This window comes from Accipiter gentilis, chromosome 1 (assembly GCF_929443795.1).
Source record: "Accipiter gentilis chromosome 1, bAccGen1.1, whole genome shotgun sequence".
Taxonomy (NCBI): domain Eukaryota; kingdom Metazoa; phylum Chordata; class Aves; order Accipitriformes; family Accipitridae; genus Astur; species Astur gentilis.
Genome location: NC_064880.1, coordinates 35763736 through 35786745, shown reverse-complemented (window position 1 = coordinate 35786745; position 23010 = coordinate 35763736). Strand labels below are relative to the sequence as shown.

The following is a 23010-nucleotide window of genomic DNA, read 5'->3' as shown; positions in this document are numbered from 1 at the left end:
AGATAGAGATTCAGTGTTAATGTACTTATAAAGTGGAACAATTACTTAGGATACACATCAAATGCTGCAGTAAATACGTATTTTTTTCTAATAAATTAAGATATTTCTCTGTGGAAATTTACTTCAACGATAATGTTTTTGAAAGAACAGGACCTTAACTTCCTTTTAAATTTGCAACAATTGTCATATCATAGAGGAATAAAAATTATTTTCATCTTGGAAGGGCTGTGTCAATACACTCTGAATTTACAATTTATCAGTTATACAGAGCACTTTTATAATATTTTCACCTTTTATTTCCCATTAGTTCAAGGTTTCAGCCTAATGCTAGTTTTTGTAGGTGTTCTGTATCACAAACTCTAAAAGCAAGACATGCAAACAGCATCAGTACTGAAAGACAATAAATGAGACATCTGTACTAGAGTTACTGAAATTCAGGATTATCCTTTCCTTCAGGATCTATATGAATTTATCAGTGTCTACAGTCTTCAGGCTTTACAAGGTCTTTTAAAGAAATATTTTTTTCAGAAAGGCTTCCATATGTAAGATCTGTAATTATTTACATATTGGTATAAAAAGCTAGGCCATCTAAGCCATCCTTCTGCTCAACAGAGCATGGTTATCCCTCCAAAATGTCTTAATGATGGCTACTGTTTTAACTGGCCTGAAGTTTTCTTTTCAGATCTGAAAAAGGGCTTTTGTTTCTGAAAACTTGCGTGCTTTCTTCAACTGTGTGATTCGATAAGACAGAAAGATTTCTCCCTCCTGAAAACCTGACTTGCTTTTAATATGTATGTTCTTTCAACTAATTTAACATTAATCAAAAAGGACATAATTTAGTCAGACTTAGCATAAAATGTCAACGTAGTATAATAAAATTTTCTTTAAAAAAAAATAAAGATCCTACATGGTTCCACTTTTGCAGATGAGGAAACAAGAAGGAACTAAACAACAGTACTGAAAGTTGCTCAATAGCCGCCTTCTTGTTTTTGTTGCCGTGTTTGTTATTTAAGCCTCACTAAAAAAATATATTAGTGATTTTATTTCTTGTTGGTGCAATTGAAATTTTGTCACCCCTCCCCCAGCAATTAAAATACTGAAAAAGGTATCACTAATAGCTAAAAGATGAATGTTATCAAACACCAGAAAATACAATTATGGCAGGCACACAATTATTTCCTGAAAGAATTCAGGGCAAGATTAAATATACTTCTGCAAGTAAGTCAGAGCAACCTGTGCATGACCAGTAGGTGTTAAAATAGCTATGCAGATGGGATTAGCAAATGCTAATTTTGTCAATATTGAATTTATATTTCCAACTTTATTACCTCTGGACAGTCCCACGTATTTGAATATTCTTTGAAGTCACAAATAGCTAAGACTGAAAAATTCTGGATTCTCTTTAGCCACTGCACACAGATTCGACTATCTGTTACCCAAGTAAGCCAAGTAAAATAGTGATCACTAAAAAAATAAAACAAAAAAAGAAAGAAATGGTGGTTATTAAAGAACAGGAATATAGAAGCATTGCTACAGGTTGTATCCCCCATATTCCTCTGTGGAAGACAATAGCAAAGCTTCCACTGTCTTAGAGAATTATTTTGTTCTTTGTAACTGTTGTGGTTTAACCCCAGCCAGCAATTAAGCACCACGCAGCTGCTCACTCACCTCCTCCCCCCCCCCAGTGGGATGGGGGAGAAAATCGGGAAAAGAAGTACAACTCGTGGGCTGAGATAAGAACGGTTTAATAGAACAGAAAAGAAAAAAACTAATAATGATAATGATAACACTAATAAAATGACAACAGTAGTAATAAAAGAATTGGAATGTACAAATGATGTGCAGGGCAACTGCTCACCACCCGCTGACCAACACCCAGCTAGTCCCTGAGCGGCGATTCCCCCCCCCCCCCCCCCAGTCCCCAGTCCCCAGTCCCTATACTATATGGGACGTCCCATGGTATGGAATACCCTGTTGGCCAGTTTGGGTCGGCTGCCCTGGCTGTGTCCTGGGCCAACTTCTTGTGCCCCTCCAGCTTTCTCGCTGGCTGAGGATGAGAAGCTGAAAAATCCTTGACTTTAGACTAAACACTACTGAGCACCAACTGAAAACATCAGTGTTATCAGTGTTCTTCGCATACTGAACTCAAAACACAGCACTGTACCAGCTACTAGGAAGACAGTTAACTCTATCCTAGCTAAAACCAGGACAGTAACGATGGATCATATAGATAGACAGAATCAACATACAACATTTCTAGTTAGCTTGTGATCCATCTAGGAGATGAATATGGCACTCCACTGTTAGAAACTGAAAACAACTCAGAGGTTCAAGAATTTAAAACAAATAGACAAACCCTTTTTTTAAAAAATAGAAGACATATTTGAGGGCACACTACCTGGATGCTATGACTGCAGGAACTGGTACCTCCTTAGGACCAAACGCTTCAGGATTAACAGTGTCTACAATAAACACTTTAACAGTAGGATTTTTAGCCCCAGCCTTCAAAGAAAATGTATCAGGTTATTCAAATCAGGTTCTGAACAATTCAGATTGAGGAAAGTTACAATACTTTTTGCAGGAAAGGAGAAAGGTTACAAAATATGTATTCAGTTGAGTATAATAGGGCAAATACTGTCTTATAAGATCTCAGAGTGACACTACTGCAGTAGTACGTTACTTAACTTTGCATCATTTCATATATAAAGGAGAAAACCTTTTAACGGTCAAATTTAGTGCCTTTCTATACAGAAAACACGCTTGATGGGAACCAGTGTTCTCTTTGCAGTGTGGATCTTTGCAGTACACACTACACTTACTGTGGCATAAAACTACAGGGTATATTCACATGATTGCAAGTGCCCTTTTACATCTGAGCTGTGAAATAAAATGGTTTAGCTTAAACTGATTTCATACTTGCTTATTCATTGTATACATTATTAGTTTTTTAATTCTCCTCCATGTGTTGTCTAAACCATCCAGCTTTACTTTAGAAATGTAACCCAGCTGACAGGTGAGTAACTTCTTAAGATACATTAACATCATCACTTGCAGTGGTAAGAACATGACAAGAGTTGGGAGAGCTCTCTAATACATGCTGAAGAAATGCCAACACAAAACCTTCTTGTCTTAGATCTTGCACTTGAAAGCAGTTAAAATCCAAAGCCTCTTGAGATCAAAAAGCACTATGAAGTGTGGAAATAAACTGAAGCTGTCCTAGCCTTTATTTTTCAAAATAAAAAATGTCATATAATTCATTTACTGTAATGAAAAATAACAACTGCATAGTTAACACATCACAATAAGTAAACTGAATTGAAAAAAGCAAGGCTTGATCATGCAAGCATATAGTTTTGCACATGCTTTTTACTTACATGAGTAATTCCATTTATTTCACTGATATTATTAAATATCTAGTTTTGAATGTACCTATACCTTTTCAGAACTTGGCCTAACCACTGTAATACAACTATTCTTTGAGTACAGTTAATTTTATCATTATCATAACTCATTTCTCAACAGAAAGTAAGTCAAAAGAATGAGAAAACATACCTTTGGGTATGGGATAATTATTTTTCTAGGATACTGGTCCTCACCAAAATATGAATATTCAATAACTGGTATGTCAGAATCATTAAATTGTACATATGCTAAATATTTTCCACTTGGGGACCACCACAGTGCATATTTTGTTGCTAGCATTTCCTCTGAGGAAAAAAAATATATTTATAATAGTTTATCATTGTAATCTATCTATTTTAGCATTCTACTCTTACCAACCTAGACATGTAAAGGGAGTTACATTAAATAAATAACACCAATCATATTGTAATGCATGTAAATTCTGAAAGGCCTTAAGAACTCTCAGAACAGGCACACAGATCCCATTTAACTCACTTCGGTTTTTCCTGTGTGCATGTGTTTGGTGTTTTTAAAATTTTTTTTGCACTGAAGTGCCAAATTTTCACTAAAATTAAAAGTTCCATTAAAGCTTAATTCCTAACCACCGCCTGTGCAGCAGAAGGAAGCCCAATTTGTAAAGTTCTGATACAGCTTCAGTAACAAAAGACTCAGGATTTTGGTTACACACTATGAATACAAAATGCAGTCATTATATGGCAAATAATATATGGAAATGAAGTAATCCTTAGGGTTCTAAAAATAATGTATCATCACAGATATTTTAGAATGGACTGTGAGAACCACATAATCTAAATAAAGCATTTAACATGTTAATTGTTGCCCTGCAAGATTTACTTACCTTCATAGACCCAATCAGGAATCCCATTAAATATTTCATTCTGTTTTCCATCACTAGTTAGTTTAATGGGTACCTCTCTTGGACTTTGTTTCAAATAGATATTATTCTGATATACATATACCTAAAGACAAGAAGTATTTTTTATGAGTATAGGCACTAATAACAGGGCTTAGAGTAAGACCTTCTGCTGTCAATGCTCTTACATTATATCAACAAGAAGACGTAATGAATACAAACCAGGAAATAAATGCTACACTAAAAGCCCTTGCAAATTCTTCAAGAGTATCTACAGGACTTATACATGACAGGCCAATTTCTATGTTCAACTATGACAGAATAAATCCTGAACCACTCCCTTGATTTTAATAAACTTCAGAGGATTCTGTGGCTAGCTTTGGTGTGAAAAATAATGGAAAAAAAATATCACTGAAACTTATTCAAATTGCTATTTTTTAAAAGACCCTCAGACAAAGTGTTTTGTGACTTTTCCTTCTTGTTCCACCAAAAGTATAAGATAAAAACAAATACACAGTGGCTAAAAAGAAAATAATTGGACTTTTCTAAACCTGTCAAAAGGCCTAGGCGATGTGAGATGAGAGAAAAAAAAGGTTTTACTTTGTCTGGGCTGGTTTGTTCCTTTCTAGTACATTAGTTACCAAAAGAGAGCTCTTGCAAGAAAACCTTGCAGGCCTTGGGTATCTTTAAATTTCAATCAAATGGACCGGTGGTTAAGAAACCAGCATCGGAAACATCACTTTCTTAGAAAATTATGCCTTTTGAAGCTATAAGCATTTGTTAGCAACATCAGTGTAACATTTTAACTACTTTGTGCTTTAAATGAAAAACAAAGCAACTCCTAAAACTCTCAGATACAACACAAGGACTATTGTATAAAACCACCACAGACTATTAGTACTAGGAAGATAGGAAACCATCTTCATTGTATTCTGTCTTCAGAATTCTTGATAAAGAAAATAGCAATATTTAATTTAATTGAGAGAACTAATACTCTGCTAGAACATGGAAAAATTTTCCTAATTTCATATTTAGCCAAATCCCTGGGTGTTTTCTGAAATTAGTATGATGTTTAAAAATATTTTCTTGCACAAATATTTTGTAAATACTGGATAAGTAGTTAAAATACCACTATTATTGGGCTGATGCTTTGGAACCAAGAATAAAAAATGTTTATAAACTTGTTACTCTATGCAATAGGTCTATTATAATTACTGGGAAATACATATTTGGCTATCAAGTAGCTATTAAAAAAAAAAAAAAAGAAAATAACATTTTTTGTAAAATGAATCTGGCAGGTATTTCCTAGAGTAAAAATTTTAAAAAAGATTTTAAATACTTCATCTCTGAATCTCCATAGTAAACTCATGTGTTACGCTGTGTCAAAGAAAAACACATTGGTTTTCAGGCCTTGAAACCACATTTAATCCTACATACAATTATGTTGGTCAATTCTTGATAAGACACTGGCTAGCGAACTGAAACACATAACGTAGCTGAGAACATGGATTCTTCTATTGAGACACATTCTTGCTCACAACCAAGGTTAATACACACAGGCCTGTCAAAAAAATGGCCTAACAAAATGATAACGAAAGGCAAATAAATGTCTTCTAGCCACACAAAGCAAAATCATTCTAGTGCTTCATTAACTTTACTGACCAATTTGTGTCCAACGGGTGACCAGGATATATACTGAATTTTATGTGGAAGCTGATTTTCTGTTACAAAACCACTAAAAAAAGGAAAGAAGTTGAGATGTCTTTTTGTGCACAGTGCAAATGGATCATTATACTGTACATTCATATAAAATTCATGAAGGGCTATATTTTCTAACAGCTTATTGTTTCTTGAGCAATGCAAAAGTAAGGCAGGCAGTGACACATGCAGTAATGTGATGGTGTGCACCAGTGCTGGTAAAGGTTGCAACTCAACCCTTTGACAACATGTTCAACAGCCTAAGAGGCAAGCCTTATCTCTTTCTAAATACTGCACAAACATCTACAGTCACTTGCTCTATCTGCAGTCTGCATTACATTCTCAGCAAGTTATTGGGAAATGTGAATGCAGGATATAGCATGCTGAGGCAAGCATAAAAGCAGCAATTAAACATTTTTTAAGGATCATGACCCACATGCAGTACCTCTCTACTCACATTAGCTTGCAGCAATCTTTTCCTGTAACCTTGAGCCAACAGTTTCCCAAGAATGGAGCAGCTCAGTGCAGCCCCTGTTGCTCAGAACTAAGAAGCATTTGGTCATGCTGCTACTTAATGGCATAAGTATGCCATACATGGGTATGGGGAGTATATATAACAAGTACGGGGAGGCAGATGCCTCCTTCTGACTTGGGTGGAAAGAGTAATGGTTTGGGGAAGATCCTGGGAAAGAGACCAAATGCCATGGAAGAAGCTGTAAAATTTTAAGGAACCCAGGATGGACTGTTACAAGATCACTGGAGCACTAAAGGACATGTGAGAGTTTTAGGAAAGTTAAAGATTAGATCAACCATAAAAAGGATGAATTAAACAAGAGAAGGGCATGGAGACATCAGGTGTGAGACTGAGGTGGACTCAAGCAGCCAAGACAGGGTGGGAGAAAATTATGCAAAGAAGAAAAAAAAGATGAGAATGTTGAGCAGTGAAAGTTTTAGGCCATGAAATATATATAAATCAATCCAGATACCTGGATGAGTAGATGAAAGGACTGTATGATTTTCTTAGAGGCCATTTTTTTCAAGCAAACAAGTAACCTGATAGATTCAGGCAAAAGCAAAGCAGGGTGGTAGTCACATTACTATAGATTTTTTCAGTGGAAATGCTTGCAAGCACATCTCTACAGAGTATTCACCACATCTTGCTCTAAGAAATATCTGGCCTTACCCATATATGAGATCATAAATGTGGTATGATGCTGTGTAAGAGTATCTCCACAGCTGCAAAATTAAGCAAGAAAATAATATTATTAACTTGGAGAAAGATAATCTAATTAAAAATAATCAGCTGCCTTTTCACAGCCTACACCTTTCTCAAGACACTACCAAGAAACATTTATCTATCACAACCACAATCAACAAAATACTAAATGAAACCAAACATTTCATTAAGTGATCTATTTAAATAATTACCTTTGAATAATTGCTTTCCAGAGCTATGAAATATTTGTCTGCTGACAACACATAATTTGAAGCGTTAACTTGTTTCTGAAAGATTAAGAAATAGATTAGATTCTAGTAAAAAACCTCTAAATAAGGATTTGATGAGTCAGGTTTTAATCCACTCACTTTTAAACTGGTACTTGAAACGCAACTGCATTTTGCTGCCTTTTTATTAATTGAAAAGGTACGTACCATTGTGCTGTTAGTCATGATGGTAGTTGGGTAGTTCATTTCAACATTGTAAAGAATAATATCATCTTCTGCGGACTGATGAAGATATTCATTATCTTTATAAACAAGATAAAAGGGCTGTTATCTTGCACAGAAGATACTACAGAACAGATCCGTTTATCAAAGTATTCACACTCCTGTCAATGAATAGATTTTGAGCAAATATCTTTTGGCATCTACATAAAAAATGTTTTTCTTCTAATGATGCCAAGGTACAGAGTTATCAACAAACTGTCTTCGGGGTTCTTAAAGTATGTTCTCAAGATTATACACTGCACACAGAATCAGCTAGTTAACTTTAAAATTAAATGCCAGATTTGATTCTCAGTAATGTCTGATCAAGAATACCAGAGACAGACCCATTAAAAGGTCAGTACCACAATGTAAATGTTTTAAAGAAAACATTCAAGATCTTTGCTTATAATTTCACCAGAACATTCTCATTTGTACAGATTCCACAGATAACAGCAGTAACATGTAACTAACACGACCTAAATGATGCTGCCCTTACTCACACAGATGAGTGGCCTTCGATGAGAATGGAATTTAATGCTACCTGTGCTCAAGACCTGAGCCATAGTTTGATAGAGAATGAAGATCAGAATTTTAGTTTCACATCATTATTTTCACTGCTATAAACACAGAGAAGAAATTACACACTTGGTGTAGCTGAAGAGAGAGAGACTTTAACAGTTTAAAAGCAGCCTGAAATATTGTATAAGGTGCTCATTTTTAGGAAATTAGATCACCCTTGGACCTTTTGAGCACACTTCTGTGATTTGTGTAACTGCATTTGTGGTGATCTCAGGCACCCTTAGGAAGAGATATTAAATTTTAACTCCTTGCTTCAGAAGAAAAGTAGACATATGGAATGCTGTAGGCATGACTATCTATGGAATCTATGGCATGACTTTTGCGTGAGCTGTGTGACAGTTAAGAGGAAAGATAAGTCTAAGTGAGAAGGATATAAAGAGGGAAAGAGAATATTAGGTTTAGGTGATATGCTGCCTACATACTTCAGACATTCAGATAGAATTCTAACAAATGGTGACCTAATTTTTAAATCATACAAGTGATGTCAACATACTTCAAATTGTTAATTGTAAAACTTGAACTGCTGCTAGCAATGTCCTGGAAGTCTTCAGTTCAGTTCTAAAATAGTGGGTTAAAACTAACTTGGTAAGAGTCCATGTGAACAGGCTCTATGTTTCTTGTCTCTAGTCAGAGAACAATAATTGCTTGAGGCAGTGCATAGATAGGAGCGGTAGTGTGTGTACCAGAATGTAATCCAATCTAGCTCAAGCCTTTCGGTGCTGCTGCAATTCAATGATAACAAGACTAGTATTTCAGCCACACACAGACACTTATATCAGCAGCAATTAACTTCACGTCTTTATAGTCTACCTTAAGGAACGTGCTTAGAAACTCAACCTTATTTTCAATGCAATTCATTGGAACTCAGGAATTTCAGTAGTGTCGGCATTTCCTTAAATGAGATAAGAACAGCTGGGCTCATTGCAGAGCTAGGTACTACCGAAAACAAAGAAGAATGGGGCCTGTAAGACAGGCTACCTCAATTATTACAAATGGTACATGTAAAAGTGCTGTTACAAACACAAAAAAGATTGCTTAAGAAATGACTGATACATTGACATATTTCTTTCACTTGCTTCAACGAATATGACAGTAAAAGAAATAAAACACTGAAGGCCTCTGTAAAATTATAGTTTATATTTGACTCAAACATGTCTGTTGAAACATCAAACACCTAGAATTTCTAGAATGACTGACAGAATAGTAAATTTTAACCATAAGTTTTGACTAGCAGATTGTTTAATTTCATAGTTAGCATTTATTCACAGTAAAGCTGGAAGGAAAATACATTTCTGAGTCTGTGTAAACCAGTCTGGAAATGCATACTAGAAAGGCTTATGTACTTTTGAGAAAAGGTTTTACTTACCTGACACCCAATATGGAAAAAATGTTTTATATTGGAAGTTTCCATTCAAATAATCCTCCAATGTAAGAGCCCTGGGACCATCATTGGTGTTGACAACTAAGAATAAGACAGAAAGTTTCTGTTAATGCAGTGCTGTGAAGTGGGGGGAAAAAAAAAAGAAAAAAGAAGTAATTACTAGTCCAATATTTCCTTTTTTTCTATATTTAGCACCAGGGAACAGCGAGGATAGCATAAACCTGGAGGTATGCAGAGAGTAGGCACAGAAGAAAGGAAAGTTCTCTTACTGTTCTGATAAGGTCCTTTAGCTTCTGAAGGACTCACCTTTAGGAATAAAAAAATTAGAAACTAGACAAACTAATTTATTCCACCCAGTTATTTATTCACTCAGACATATTTACTTCTAGACCTGTGAGTCCAAGAAAAGCCTTTTCCACACAAAAGACAAATAAAAGTTTTTTTTAAAGCATAGGTTTCATGAACTTCTGTGGTATGTAGAGACAACTATTTTAATAGGGACCTGCACATATTCAGCAGAGAGTCAAACAACAGGATGTGCATACAAACCCCTACTGCCAAATTTCATAAATGCCTCATTAACCAGTGTTAGAAGACAGTTATAAGGCTTGCAAAATAACCACCATCCACATATATTTCTTAGTAGCCACATGAAAAAAAATAGATGAAGGTATGCAGGTAAAAATAATGCTCAAAAGTAGTGAATAAGTGAACACAAACATCAACATTTTAATTAATGCTGCAAAAGAAAATTGGCAATGATTCTGGAGAAAAGAAAGGACAGAAGCCAGGTATTTGATTTCTAAGCAGATCAGAGCACTGCATAAAAATAATACACAAAATTGTGGCTGGTTTTGTGGCTCTTGGCTTGACTATGTTTCTTCCCAAAGCTAAACACCTTAAGCTAGGGAGATTTTAAAAACAAAATTTAAGGACAATCAACTGGATGAGAAGAGGGTAATGCTGAAAATGCTGGCTTACTAAGTGCATGGAAATGAAAAATTCCATTATAAAAATGTAAAAAAAGGCAAAAAAGAGAAACTATGAGGTTCACAAGAGAAAGAATACTCAAAATATTTAATCCTTAAAAGACACAGGAACATTTCTGATAAAGGCCAGTTTTTAAAGTTCAGTACCATAGTAATGGCAGCTTGTAAGTCTAGGCATTCCGGATTCTATACTTTTCTCCTTTAAAATCAAGGGGACTTTTGCCATGGTCTTCAGAGGTAGTGGAAATGTCACACTGCAGCCTAGTAGATATCTGCCACTTCCCCTGTTTGTTCCTTCAGAGCTCTCAGATGACAGTCAAATAATCAAGATGACTTGTTGCCCTCAGGTTTCATATCATGCTCCATCACTTCCCCATTACATCTGCCCTCTCTGTTAAAATCACACTGACTTCCTTGAAACGTTTCTTCATATTCTCTTCTATGGTACTTTGTAATGATAATACATGTTTTCTTCTGCTAAGTGACTATTACTTACTGTAGAATACACATGTCAGGTTGACTGTTGACACTAGCCTTGTCTGCACTAATGCAGAAGAAAGCTGTCATGAGAAATAAAATTGAATGCCAATCCATAGGCAAAAACCTATCAGTATAAACTCCAAGCTAGCAATATGTCCAGAAAATATCCCAAGAAGTTCAATAAGAAGTTAAATCCTCTTGCTAATACCATGACTGTATATTAGAGATCTTTGATATGTTAACGATAAGTACAGAAGATGGCAAACTCTTAAAAAAATGCATAGAAAATAATTCCAAAGAAGAATCCACTTCTAGTTATATTGAGCGATGATTATTTATCACTAGCTTTCAGTTTAAATTCTCTAAGTGAGTATGCCTATTAGCAAAAGAAATCCACTATTAAGATCTGTTTCCATGGTTGTGTGTATAGAAGGCTTAAATTTGCAGTCCTGTTCGATACCTTACTCTGGTAAAATTTCCTGGTTCCTTCTCTCAGTTTAAGAGGATTTTTTACTAAAAAGACAAGCAATAGCACAAATGTCTCATCTCTGGTCTAATTTTCTTAGCTCTAATTTAAACCTTTACTCTGTTAGCCATCTCACCCTTACATACTTAATATTCTGTGATAATTTATTATGACTGCTAATGATTTTCAAAATGTATCCATCCCTATCTTAATTTCTACCAGTAGACTGCAAAAAATCTGAACACAACTATTTCTTACTTGATTATTTATAATTTTGAATGGTTGTTTCTAGGCAACAGAAGATATATTTAAAATGCTTTAATTAAAAGCAGCATCTTTAATTGTTTCCTACAATTGTTGCCGATTCTTTCTTTTGTAACTAAAGACCGGTTCAGCAATAGTATTCTAAATCTCTGTTCACAGAATAGACCCTAACATGAAAAGTACTTTACATGTCTGCAGCACTATATAGACAGTTATTTGGATGGCTGTTGGTAAGCTTGGTAAATTCTTTAGTAGTGTTTCGTTTCTCTATGAAATAACAAAGATGAAAAAAGATGCCCAGGGACAAAAAGGAAGCAAACAGCAGAGCCAAATACAGAAATGAAAGCTTACCAAATTTCAGCTTTGCTCTTTTCCTTTCACCACCCCACTGTCTCAGTTTTAATCCTTTGTGGTCCATTTGCATTAATTTAGAGGCTGCAGTTCTGCATTTCTCTGTGCATTGATTTGATTATTTTGCTTCACAGTGTAACTTGCTTTATATATTCCATGATCATAATTACTCACTCATGCATTTGAGTGTATTCAACGTACATGTATAATTGTAGCGATAAAAGCCTGTAAGCATCTATTAATTGTCACTGGCTTTATCCAGATACCTTCTCCTTTGCCGTTCAGTTCAGTACTGTTATGAGGGAGCTTAATAAAACACAGAAAGCAGAACTGTCAATTATATTAAACTCAGATGAACTTCATGCACACCAATCTATCACTGTGAAATCCTGCTGTATTATCAGGACTATTCCCTTTAAAAGATTGGATGTGGGTAGACCAACACAACCCTTGCTTTGGATTTCAAAGCCCTGTTGGCTTATTCCACAACATGGTTGTCCTGGTTTCGGCTGGGATAGAGTCAATTTTCTTCCTAGTAGCTGGTATCATGTTGTGTTTTGGATTTAGTATGAGAACAATGTTGATAACACAGTGATGTTTTTAGTTGTTGCTAAGTAGTGTTTAGACTAAGTCAAGGATTTTTCAGTTTCCCATGTTCTGCCAGCAAGCAGATGCACAAGAAGTTGGGAGGGGATACAGCTGGGACAGCTGACCCCAGCTGACCAAAGGGATATTCCATACCATAAGACGTCATGCTCAGCATATAAAGTTGGGGGAGGAAGAAGAAAGGGAGGGATGTTCAGTTATGGCATTTGTCTTCCCAAGTAACGGTTACACATGATGGAGCACTGATTTTCTGGAGATGATTGAACACCTGCCTGCTGATGGGAAGTAGTGAATGAATTCCTTGTTTTGCTTTGCTTGCGTGCACGGCTTTTGCTTTACCTATTAAACTGTCTTTATCTCAACCCATGAGTTTTCTCACTTTTACTCTTCCAATTCTCTCCCCCATCTCACTGCAGGGGGTAGGGGGGAGTGAGCAAGAGGCTGTGTGGTGCTTAGGAAAAAAGCCTCTGTCTAACTATACACTAAGAAAGAATCATTATAATCCCTTTCAGTTATCATAAATTAAATTTTCAGAAAATATGTTTACAAAGAAAAGCTAATTTACCTTAGGTCATAGCCATCATACATTATTTCTAAGCATAGACTTGGAAAGGTAAGATTGTTGTGCTAACCCCTTTTTAAATTAGTCCTAAACCAGAATATTTATTCTGCCACCAGCATATGAATAAGGACAGAAAATTAATAGAGCCTGTTCTGGATAAGCACTTCATGCTGATTTAAGAATCTAAGCCAACAAAGAGTTTCTTCAAAGCACTAGTCAGATTTGGAAAGAAAAGGCCCACCCAGACCACAGTCCTAGGAATATTGTCACAGACCACAGCTGCACAAGTATAGCAGAATGAATCCTGTTAAAGCAACATAAACTAATGAAGCATATTGTTTTTTGAATACTTATCTAGAAAGATTTTTAGTATGAATTCCTACCATTTTTTTATGCAGTCTGAAGTACCAAACAGAAGATGTATGAATTAGTGTAATCCATCTTAATATTGGTTTTTATTACTCTGTTCTAATATCTTATGATAGCTCTCTGCCACCAGTGTACAGATCACTGTAGCTAGGTTTACACTATTACTTAGATCTGAGCCTGAACTCTTAGCTAAGACTGAACCACCAGATTTTGGTGGAAGCACAGTCACAATAATCTATTGATTTTCAGTTACAAGAAACTTCAGCAACAGCTGTAAGTTTATAATCTCTAATTGTCACTTGCCAATTTTGATAGATGGCCAAGAAGATGCAAATTTCTCTTTATTTCTGTTTTAAGTCAAACATCCAGGCACCCATTTCAATTAGAAAGCAGCAACTAACACCACCACCTCCAGCAGAATTCAGTGTCAGCAACTGAATTCCTGACTGGAAGAATTTTCCTTCCACTCCACAGTGATGGAAGCCACCCTGTTTGACTTTGCGTCAGAACACAGAGAGACATTTATTGAATCAGAAAATGGATTTGGCTGGGGTGCAGCAAAGAACACCACCAGTTCCTAAGAAACTGGCTGCTGCTTCCTGGCTGAGAAGTATGCCCCATGACCTAATCTGCAACATCAGAGAACCAGGGTCTTCATCTCAGGCCTAGGTCAAGTGTACAATTGGAACAGAAACATTGACAGGCAGGATTCTGGATATTCATTAAAAATAGCAGAAGAAAAGATTAATTTGGAGCCTAACCAATACATTTAGTTAATTCTAACTGTATCTGTGGTTCCCCTATTGCTTTTCAACTGCAGACAGGTATTTTCTATCTTGTGTATGCTGCAGAAGAACAGGACTAGGTATACCAGTGTACAAGTGAAAAGAACCTTTCTGAAATGTTTAGAGTTGGGTTATCATAGCTAAGTTATCATAGTTAGGTAAATCACATAGCACATTCCTAACTCAAGGAAATGTCAAAAACTTGTCACTAATTTCTTAGGCATAGATGCCATTCCCTATATTGAGATTGCCCACCTTGCTCTTCCGAGCCCCACAGAAATTGCATAATAACTGCAACTATTTCCCCCTCACTATCCTCTGCAAACAGAAAATTATTTTCCAGTATAACTTTTGAGAATTTTTCACATTTTTATACTCTTCCATTTGTAAACCAAAACCAGCCATCATATTTTGAGAAGCTTGAAGAACATGAAACTTAGCAGACAAACCAGCACTAAATATTTCTTCCAGTTCTTTCAGAATTACAGTCAACATTTTTCTTTGCCGATTTCTTAAGCAGAAATTTAGTCAGTCTGTGTCTATGCATTTCTCATATGAAATGGTCTTTCTAGATTGCCACATCCTTTCAGTTAAGCACTAGTAAAGGTGGAATGTACAAAGAACATTCCATCTCTGTAGCTATTTCCTGTCTCTTTGACTTGCAAAATTTGTAACTGTAAAATTAATTTATATTTCTTCCATTTACAACTAGTAGATCAGCAGACTACTAAGAATTTGAAAAGGTTTAGGCATTCAAACAGATAACTGCATCACTTGCAGTTCCACCTGAGAATAAGAAGCCATAATCAGAAGTGTTCAACATTATTGTGTATTCCATAATTGTGTATTCCATAATTGTCTAAAATGGTCCTTCAAAAGCATTCTGTAAAGTAAGATAAATTCTTTATCATCCTACTGGATCTAAATGTGATGTCCAATATGACTGGTTACCAAGTCCGTATTCCAAGAAATTATAGAGATGAAAAGAGATCTTTGTAATGGCTCAGGTACTGAAGAGACTCAGAATATGACCAGTGAGCTGGTATGTGATAACTTCAGAAGGGAAAATTACATTCACTTCCTCCTACATTACCTTCCATGATCTTTAGCAACTTCTTCAGGCTGCCAAAGTGATCCTTTGTCTCCAGCGTCTTTGTTTCCTCACTGCTTTTTTGTTTAAATCTCATAAAAATATTCTGCCGTCTTAACATGCGGACTTGGTATGAGTGAGTCTGACTCGATACCATACATTTATCTAGTAATCAAAGCTCAGATTTGACCATGCTTAAGCTAGCCAAAAAATTTGGCACCCCATCTTTGACAGTAAAAGTCAAACCTGTCACTCTGTACTTCTTCCCAGCGCTGCCTCCCACCTCGATATAATCTGTCCTCATATTCACATGCTGCATATCAGAATCAACCCTAACTGCTTCAGAAACCTCCAACCCTTCTCTCAGCAAAACAACCCATGATAAACATATTCCACAGAAATATCAGGTAGGAAAGAGTTTTAACCTTTCATAAAACCTGCATATTAACTACAGGACTTAACTTTCACAAGACATAAGCAAACAGCTGATTTTATAACATTTAGTTGTAAATGCAAAACTGATTTCTTCATCTCAGTCACCCTGCCAACACATGAACAAAGAATAGTAATAGAAAAACAAATCCCTTTAAATAGATGCTCTTAGTGGAATATAGGCTTTTTATTACTATTTTAATTATTTCAGAAGCATTCAATTAATCTGTTATAGTGAAAGGGCCTTACAAATACTTATATTGGCCTTACTACACCTCTCACAGTAAAAAAATACCATCAAGTCAGTACCACTCAGGCTCTAAATTTCAAACCACAATCACTTCAAACTTTACCAAAGGACTCAGCAGACCACACCGTGTTGATTTACCTACAGCTAGCATAATAATACTAGAGCAAACTATGCATCCCTATGTTATACAATGCTGACTTTAATTTTCAAATGCAATCTTAAATATGTTCACAAACAATTCATACCCCACCTACAACAAAATGTTTAACTTGTAATTGGATAGAGACCTTCTATAATTATTACATAACCATTTAAAACCAAATACAAGTTCACCAAGCTAAAGGAAATTACTGACAGTTTGTGAGAGTCTCCTAACCCCTAATATAAAAAATAACATAATGTGAAGAGATCTGAGAATTATTTTTGCAGTCCTGTCTAAGGACATTATATATCATGCACAATAAAGTTAATTCTGGTGTTTTCCACTTCAAGGAGTTCCTTGTTTCAACATCTGCTGGCATTTCAATCCTACCTTCAGGATATTTCAGCTGTAGGTACATTTCTGTTAAGTGATAAAGCCATAAAAATTCTGACAAGACAATCCTAAAGATGATTTGACAAATTTTTGTGAACTTTAGAAGTCACAGTAGCTGTAAAGATATTATGTTTTACAATACATTAGATTACAAATGCCTTACCTCTTGATGGAAGCAGTATAATACACATAAGTAATAAGGAAAGCAAAAGGCATATAACCACGCCAAATATGATTTTTAGCCGGGTCTGCAGGGCAGAAACAAACAATAATTACAGTTCTAATATTGCCTGAAGCACACTTCTATGGCTTGTAAATAATTAAATCCTCCCACTCTCTTTAACTGCTGTAATCCGTCCAAGCAACAAGCAAAAATGTCCCTGCAGTACATTTGAAAAGACTTCCCTTCCCTTTTTCTTTAAAACAAATATGCTCACATCTGAGCCTGGCCTTGTGCAATAGCTGACAGTTTAAAGCAACAGATGTAAATGTTACCAAAAGCTGAATTTAGCAGCATACAGACCTTCATTTTCCTGCTGTATTCTAAAAGAATGTAAATTCTCTCTTCTGGGTGTTGGTCAGTGATCTAGGAGAGGAGTTTGAAAAGGCAGTGTCTGTTTTCACAGTCGGAGGCTAAACCTCTGGCAGACTTTTTTTTTCCCTTACATACTTTTGAAAACTGTGCCAAATTTCAAAGGGTTTCCATAAAATTAGAAACACGCTTTCGGGGAAGTTCTTGGACCAGAAATGGACAGTGGGTGGCTATAGGGGTGGTGATTATATACTTCCCATCAATGTGAGCTGTAACCAACATCTGCTTACACTAACTTAAGGGTTTTATGACTCAACAGTTACTCGATATGTGTTTTTCTCTGAAAAGTTTCTACTGTGTATTTTGGCAATCCTCACATTCTCAGGACATAGTCATGACCTTATTTCTACTCTTTACAGAGAAATGAAAAGAAAGTATCTAATAGCTTTATTGTTTATATATAATGTATGGATGTTTACTTTCTGAAATAATAAACAATGGTGTAAGCAAAACAAGAAGCAGCAACAAATATTGTTTAATGTCTTCCACATGTGCGAATTACTTTTTTCTGAGAAAACTATAAACTTGTGTAACCTAGGTAAGAGAGCTTAGAGAAGTAAATATCTACAGGCCCAGGGCAAATTCTGAAACAGTGCTTAAACCACCAATTGCACGTATTTTATTTAGCTCACTGAAATGAGGTCAACTGAAAACAGGGAAAACTTCTCTTGAGACCGCAGTGTCAAGTTACATAAGAGATCCCTCAGCAGAGAGAAGAAACGCTCGGAAAGAGAAGTAAAACTATGCTGTGCTCATTAGACTGGCCTTACCCAACAATTCTCACTACCGGTCTGCCCCAGAGCGTCTCTGGGGAGTGCAGGGGAAGGAGGGGAACGCGCAGGCAGGCCGCGCCCTGCTCCTTCCCCTCAGGAGGGTCTCCACACCGGCCACCGGGCCTGCCGCGGGGAGCCGGCGGGAGGGGGGGAAGAACGGCCGGCCGCGGCGGGCGGGAAGAACGCTCGGCGGGGAACAGGCACGCTGCCCCCTAGCGGCCGCGCGGCCCGTACCGGCGCGGTCCCGGCCGGAAAGGGACAGAAACGTTCAAAGGGGGCACCGTCTTCTGGGCCGGTAGCGCCGTCTAGCCTGCCCCTGCACAGCCCGGTATCCCGCAGGTACCCGGCTCCCTCTGGAGCGCTATGCGCTGTCGCCTCCTTTCTTCACTGCTCGTTGCTCTTTCCCAGCACCCCCCCCCCCCCGCGCTTTCAGGCTTGCTGGCATCTCCTGGTGAGGTTGGATGCTTTGTAGTACGTCTCCACCCACCCTGCAATGCACAACTGCTTATTAGCGATGTCCAGGTCTCAGAAGGACGATCTCAAAAAGGAAATCCTTCCAGTGCTCCTACCGCAGAGCCAGTAATCATTCTTTCAGATGATTAACCTGGGCACGAGACTGGGCCAGGCATTTTAGAGGTGTTATTAGGCAAGGAAAAAAAAAAAAAAAAAAAAAAGGCGACCTCATACCCTTTACAGTAGCCATCCGGTGTGCTGGAAGCAAACACCAACCAAGGACTTGTGCAGAATGCTGTGCCCTGCAGCCATGGGTTCAGGCTATGTGTTATGTACAGAAAGGCACTGGGGATGGCAGCAGCTGAACTGAGCTACAAAACAAGGCCTGTCATCCACTCACTGCCTGTAGCTTCCCAGCCATTTCACCTGGTGCGCCTATGCCAGAGGAGACAGCAGAGCCTGGCGACGGGCCTTCCTCTGCTTGGCCTCCATAGCCTGCTCAGGGCAGCCAGGCTCAGCCGCAGACCCAGGCCCGGCTCAGCTTCCTTCTTGCTGCTGCCTCAGCCTGTGTGGTAAATGTCAACTGCCAAAGGTGGCCACAAACTGATGGAATATTTACTAGGTTTGACATGAAACTTAGACTAGTGACTGCAATTTGCAGGTTGGGCTTAGGCCTTCTTGATTTTCCATGTAGAGTCTGCTGAATCACCTCATCTTTCTCCCTGCACTAGTCCTGCATTTGTCTCCTGTGCTTAACACCAAAAAGGGAAAAATAAGAGGGTGAGGAAAGGAGTCCGGAATGGTGGTGCCTCAGTGTGTAAGTCAGGCACAAGGCCTATGATTCTTCAGAGAAGGTTAACAAGGACTGAGTACCCAAATCTTGCTGAAATTCAGTAGCAGCTGGGTGCATCAGCTCCTCCTGCTTCTTTGAAAATTGAAAATGTAGTAGATGAGATAGGTTTCCTGTCACACCAAACTGTCCAGCAGAACTTGGGCTAATGTTTTACAGAGAAAAAACCTCCAAGTATTACCACCAAAGGTAGTCAAGTTACCACCTTAGCTTAACAGTATGGGCTGGAATTTGAACCCTAACCATTACACCAGCCTTGGTGAGGCAGCAGCTGATCTGGGCATTCCTTACATTAGTCTTGGTGGGGGGGGGGTTTTGAAAAGAGATTAAAATTAATTGTCTGGAAAAAACAGTGATATAAAACATGCCTTATTTTCCCATAAACTCAGTTCCCCTCTCTCTCCAGTTCTTGTCACAACAGTAAAGTACTTTATACAAGATAAAGTTTCTCAATAAGATCCATCCTGTTGACAGAAGCCATGCAGGAAAAAAAGGATAACAAGGCTAAAATACTTTGTTCCTGATACACTGTATATGAAGGGCAGAACTGAGCTCAAAAACAATAGTGTTTCCTAACAAGATAAAACTGCAACTACTCAAAATTTCCAAAACAGAAAAGGATTGTGACAAAAGAATTTTTTCCCCATGTAACTCATGCTGCTTATTCATATTTCCAAACTGTTACTTATTTCCTAACATTCTGTGGTTAATGCCATATGTATTTTCAGTAACACAGTTCAGAGAAATCCACTTTTTTCTACCAACATTGGTTATCTCTGACAACCAGAACATCACAAAACTGCAAATGCAGGTTTTCATCAGGCTAGAGTCCATTTCTAAATACACAGCCTCCTCTAATGAATGCAAATTTGAGAATGCCTCAAAGGAAAGGATTCAAACTCACATGATCTGAAAAGACTTTCCAGAATGACTCTATGCTGCATACTATGTATTTTTCTAATTTGGAAGTCTTAATTATTTAGGTATGTGCTGTAGTAAGAGTCACAAAGGTTGCAGCATTAGAAGCAAAACAAAATTTACCTGGCAGAGAATAACCTTTACAAGCTTTGTTGACCTATTGCTCCTAACACCTCAACTCCCTTCTCTGGACTGTTTATATTAGTACCAGTGAAGAAGCAAACAGCAATTGTTTCAACAGCCAAAGTTCTTCCTAACTTCTGCAACATCAGAACCCCATAATGTAATATAGAAATAAAAGTGTAAGGAAGCTAGAAAGAGGGTGAATCAGTTGGCAAGATGGACAAATTATGGAACAGAAAACATATTTAGTTTGTATAGCAACTATCCAACCAGTTATGCAACTACTATAGGGTTACTAAAGTATTTACATTTCCCGGATGAGGAAATGCAGATTTTCAGATGTAGGTTGTGCAAGACGTCAGACCAAAAGTAGATAGAAAAATGAAAACGCAACTAAAGCTGAACTAGTTCTTAAGTAGCCACACACATAGCTAGACAAATCCCCAGTGACTAATACATTTCCACATTTGTGAACAAATAAAAGCTGTAAGTAGAAAATACAATCAGGATTTGTCACACTCCCTGGAGGACTTTGGGTCCATAAAGGCAATAAATGCAGAAGTAACTAGCAGATAATATATGGCAATTTAGCTTGTTTTTTACAACTTCACACTTCCTGGATGAACAATATAGGCATGTTTTACAACCCCTTTCAGAGACAGTAACTTGAAGTGGAAATTCCTTATCCTACACACCAGCAGGATTCATTTGAGGTTCATTACACATTATGCTGAAGTGAGATTGTGCAAACACTCTTTAAGCTGAACGTGGCTGAGTAACGCTAGGAACTGGGAGTGTAACAGCAGCACACAGGTGAACTACAAGAAGCCCAGGCATGTTTCTGATATGGCCGTGTTGAACTCAACTATAAAAGAACAAAGAAATCCAGCTGCACATGCTCTTGTTGCTTCAGTAAAGGGAAGTATCAAAAGCTCAGATTTCAGAAAATCTACTCAGCATGGAAAATTATTTGATTGAGGATCCAGCAGCAATCTATTTAATGATACTGTCTTTTCACCAGGGTTTTAAACTTATTTAAAGTACTGAATAAATTACTTCAGACTCTTGAAAATGCTATGTACAGTGTATTATGTTACATTTACATAACTCTAACAACTCATTAATACAGAAATCCAGAGATGATCTGGATTATGATTATTTACCGAGACAGACTATTCTAATAATTAATTTTTAGCATATTTCATGGCATCTCATCAGATACTGAGCACATGGACAAAATACATCTTAAATTACAATCATGTGTGATCTATGAATCGCCAACATTTTTAAATAGTCAGTTTCTCAGATCAATGTGTAAAAAGTGTAAAATTTGTCCTGCACTTATGCTAAATCAGCAAATTCTAGAAGTAGCCAAAAGCTTCAGTATTAAGCGAAATACAAGGAAGAGAATAACTTAAAGAGTTTTTAAGAACAACAGATGAAGGGAATGGTTTGATTTTTTTGTAACTAATGAAGTATCTAATGCTGAATAAAGAAATTGGTGAAGATTTCACATTTGTCTGCCCCACACAATATATAAAGGTAAGAATAGCATTATATAAAGATATACATGAATATAAAACACATATACTACAAACCGCTTACACTCCCTATCTCCCAGTAGCCTTTCCTGTTTTAGTTGTATCATTCAAAAATACCTGTGGAATTGCTGTGTTTTGAAACATCTCTGCATATATAATATCTTAACTCTCAATATGACTGATTTTTTTTTTACAGCCCTAAGGTAGTAGTTTATTGGTATAAATTGCTGTTGTGGAATAATTTCAACCTATAAATAAACCACAATTTCTGTAAGTTTAAGCACATTGTAATCTACAAAACTGCTATAGTGAAAACTCATCGTATGCATATTTATTTCATAATGCTATAATTTTTTTATAATGAAGTAGCTAATCCCAGAATGGCCTGTATCAGTTTGATGATATCTGAAATGTGCTGCTCTTCTCAGAAATCAGATTCCCCCCCCACCGAAGCAAGGCCAGAAATACAACCCCCTCCTATAACCCCCTAAATCTGGTTCTGATGCAAACCTGAAATCAAATCTGATTTAAAGTAATGTGCACAGTATTTATATTCCTTTCAAAAATGAGAGCAACTACAGATCTAGCCATAATAGGATTCTTTTTTGCTGGGATATACTTTTCAGCTATGTTGTAACTTAGAAATTTTACCTGGGGCTACTGTAGTGTTTACATGTCCATGCCAGTAAACATACCATTTTATCCTGAATTTGCAAAGCTGACTGTTATAACAACAAACAGACCTTCTTTCCGCTCTCCAGTATCTTACTTGCAAATAGGGGGGAAAAAAAAATCTGTCAATGAGATAAATATGGAGACACATTATGCTATTTTTACAGTCAGAATACCAATATCCTTTAAATTTCTAGGGTGAAACCATGGTATTATTATTGTCAAAATACTTACAGTGAAAGAGAATAAATAGTATTGCAGTTGGCAAAGG

General features: G+C 36.9%; 1 protein-coding gene across 5 annotated transcripts in view; it reads right to left on the bottom strand.

Annotated features, from left to right (window-relative positions):
* Nucleotides 1-17434, bottom strand: part of FAP (fibroblast activation protein alpha) — a 47870-nt gene extending 30436 nt beyond the window's left edge. For 3 of the 5 annotated variants that reach the window (XM_049828010.1, XM_049827921.1, XM_049828095.1), the window contains exons 1-11: nucleotides 17341-17434; nucleotides 16981-17065; nucleotides 9624-9719; nucleotides 7625-7719; nucleotides 7403-7477; nucleotides 7158-7210; nucleotides 5939-6011; nucleotides 4262-4382; nucleotides 3553-3707; nucleotides 2399-2502; nucleotides 1329-1464 (exon numbers count right to left, since the gene is read on the bottom strand). In XM_049828010.1, the coding sequence (XP_049683967.1) occupies nucleotides 1329-1464; nucleotides 2399-2502; nucleotides 3553-3707; nucleotides 4262-4382; nucleotides 5939-6011; nucleotides 7158-7210; nucleotides 7403-7477; nucleotides 7625-7719; nucleotides 9624-9719; nucleotides 16981-17065; nucleotides 17341-17346 (999 nt within the window). In that variant the 5' untranslated portion in view covers nucleotides 17347-17434. Of the gene's footprint in view, nucleotides 1-1328; nucleotides 1465-2398; nucleotides 2503-3552; nucleotides 3708-4261; nucleotides 4383-5938; nucleotides 6012-7157; nucleotides 7211-7402; nucleotides 7478-7624; nucleotides 7720-9623; nucleotides 9720-16980; nucleotides 17066-17151; nucleotides 17209-17340 lie in introns of those variants that run through there. The other 2 variants (XR_007509470.1, XM_049827801.1) reach the window with 1 other exon arrangement.
* Nucleotides 17435-23010: the final 5576 nt, after the last annotated feature.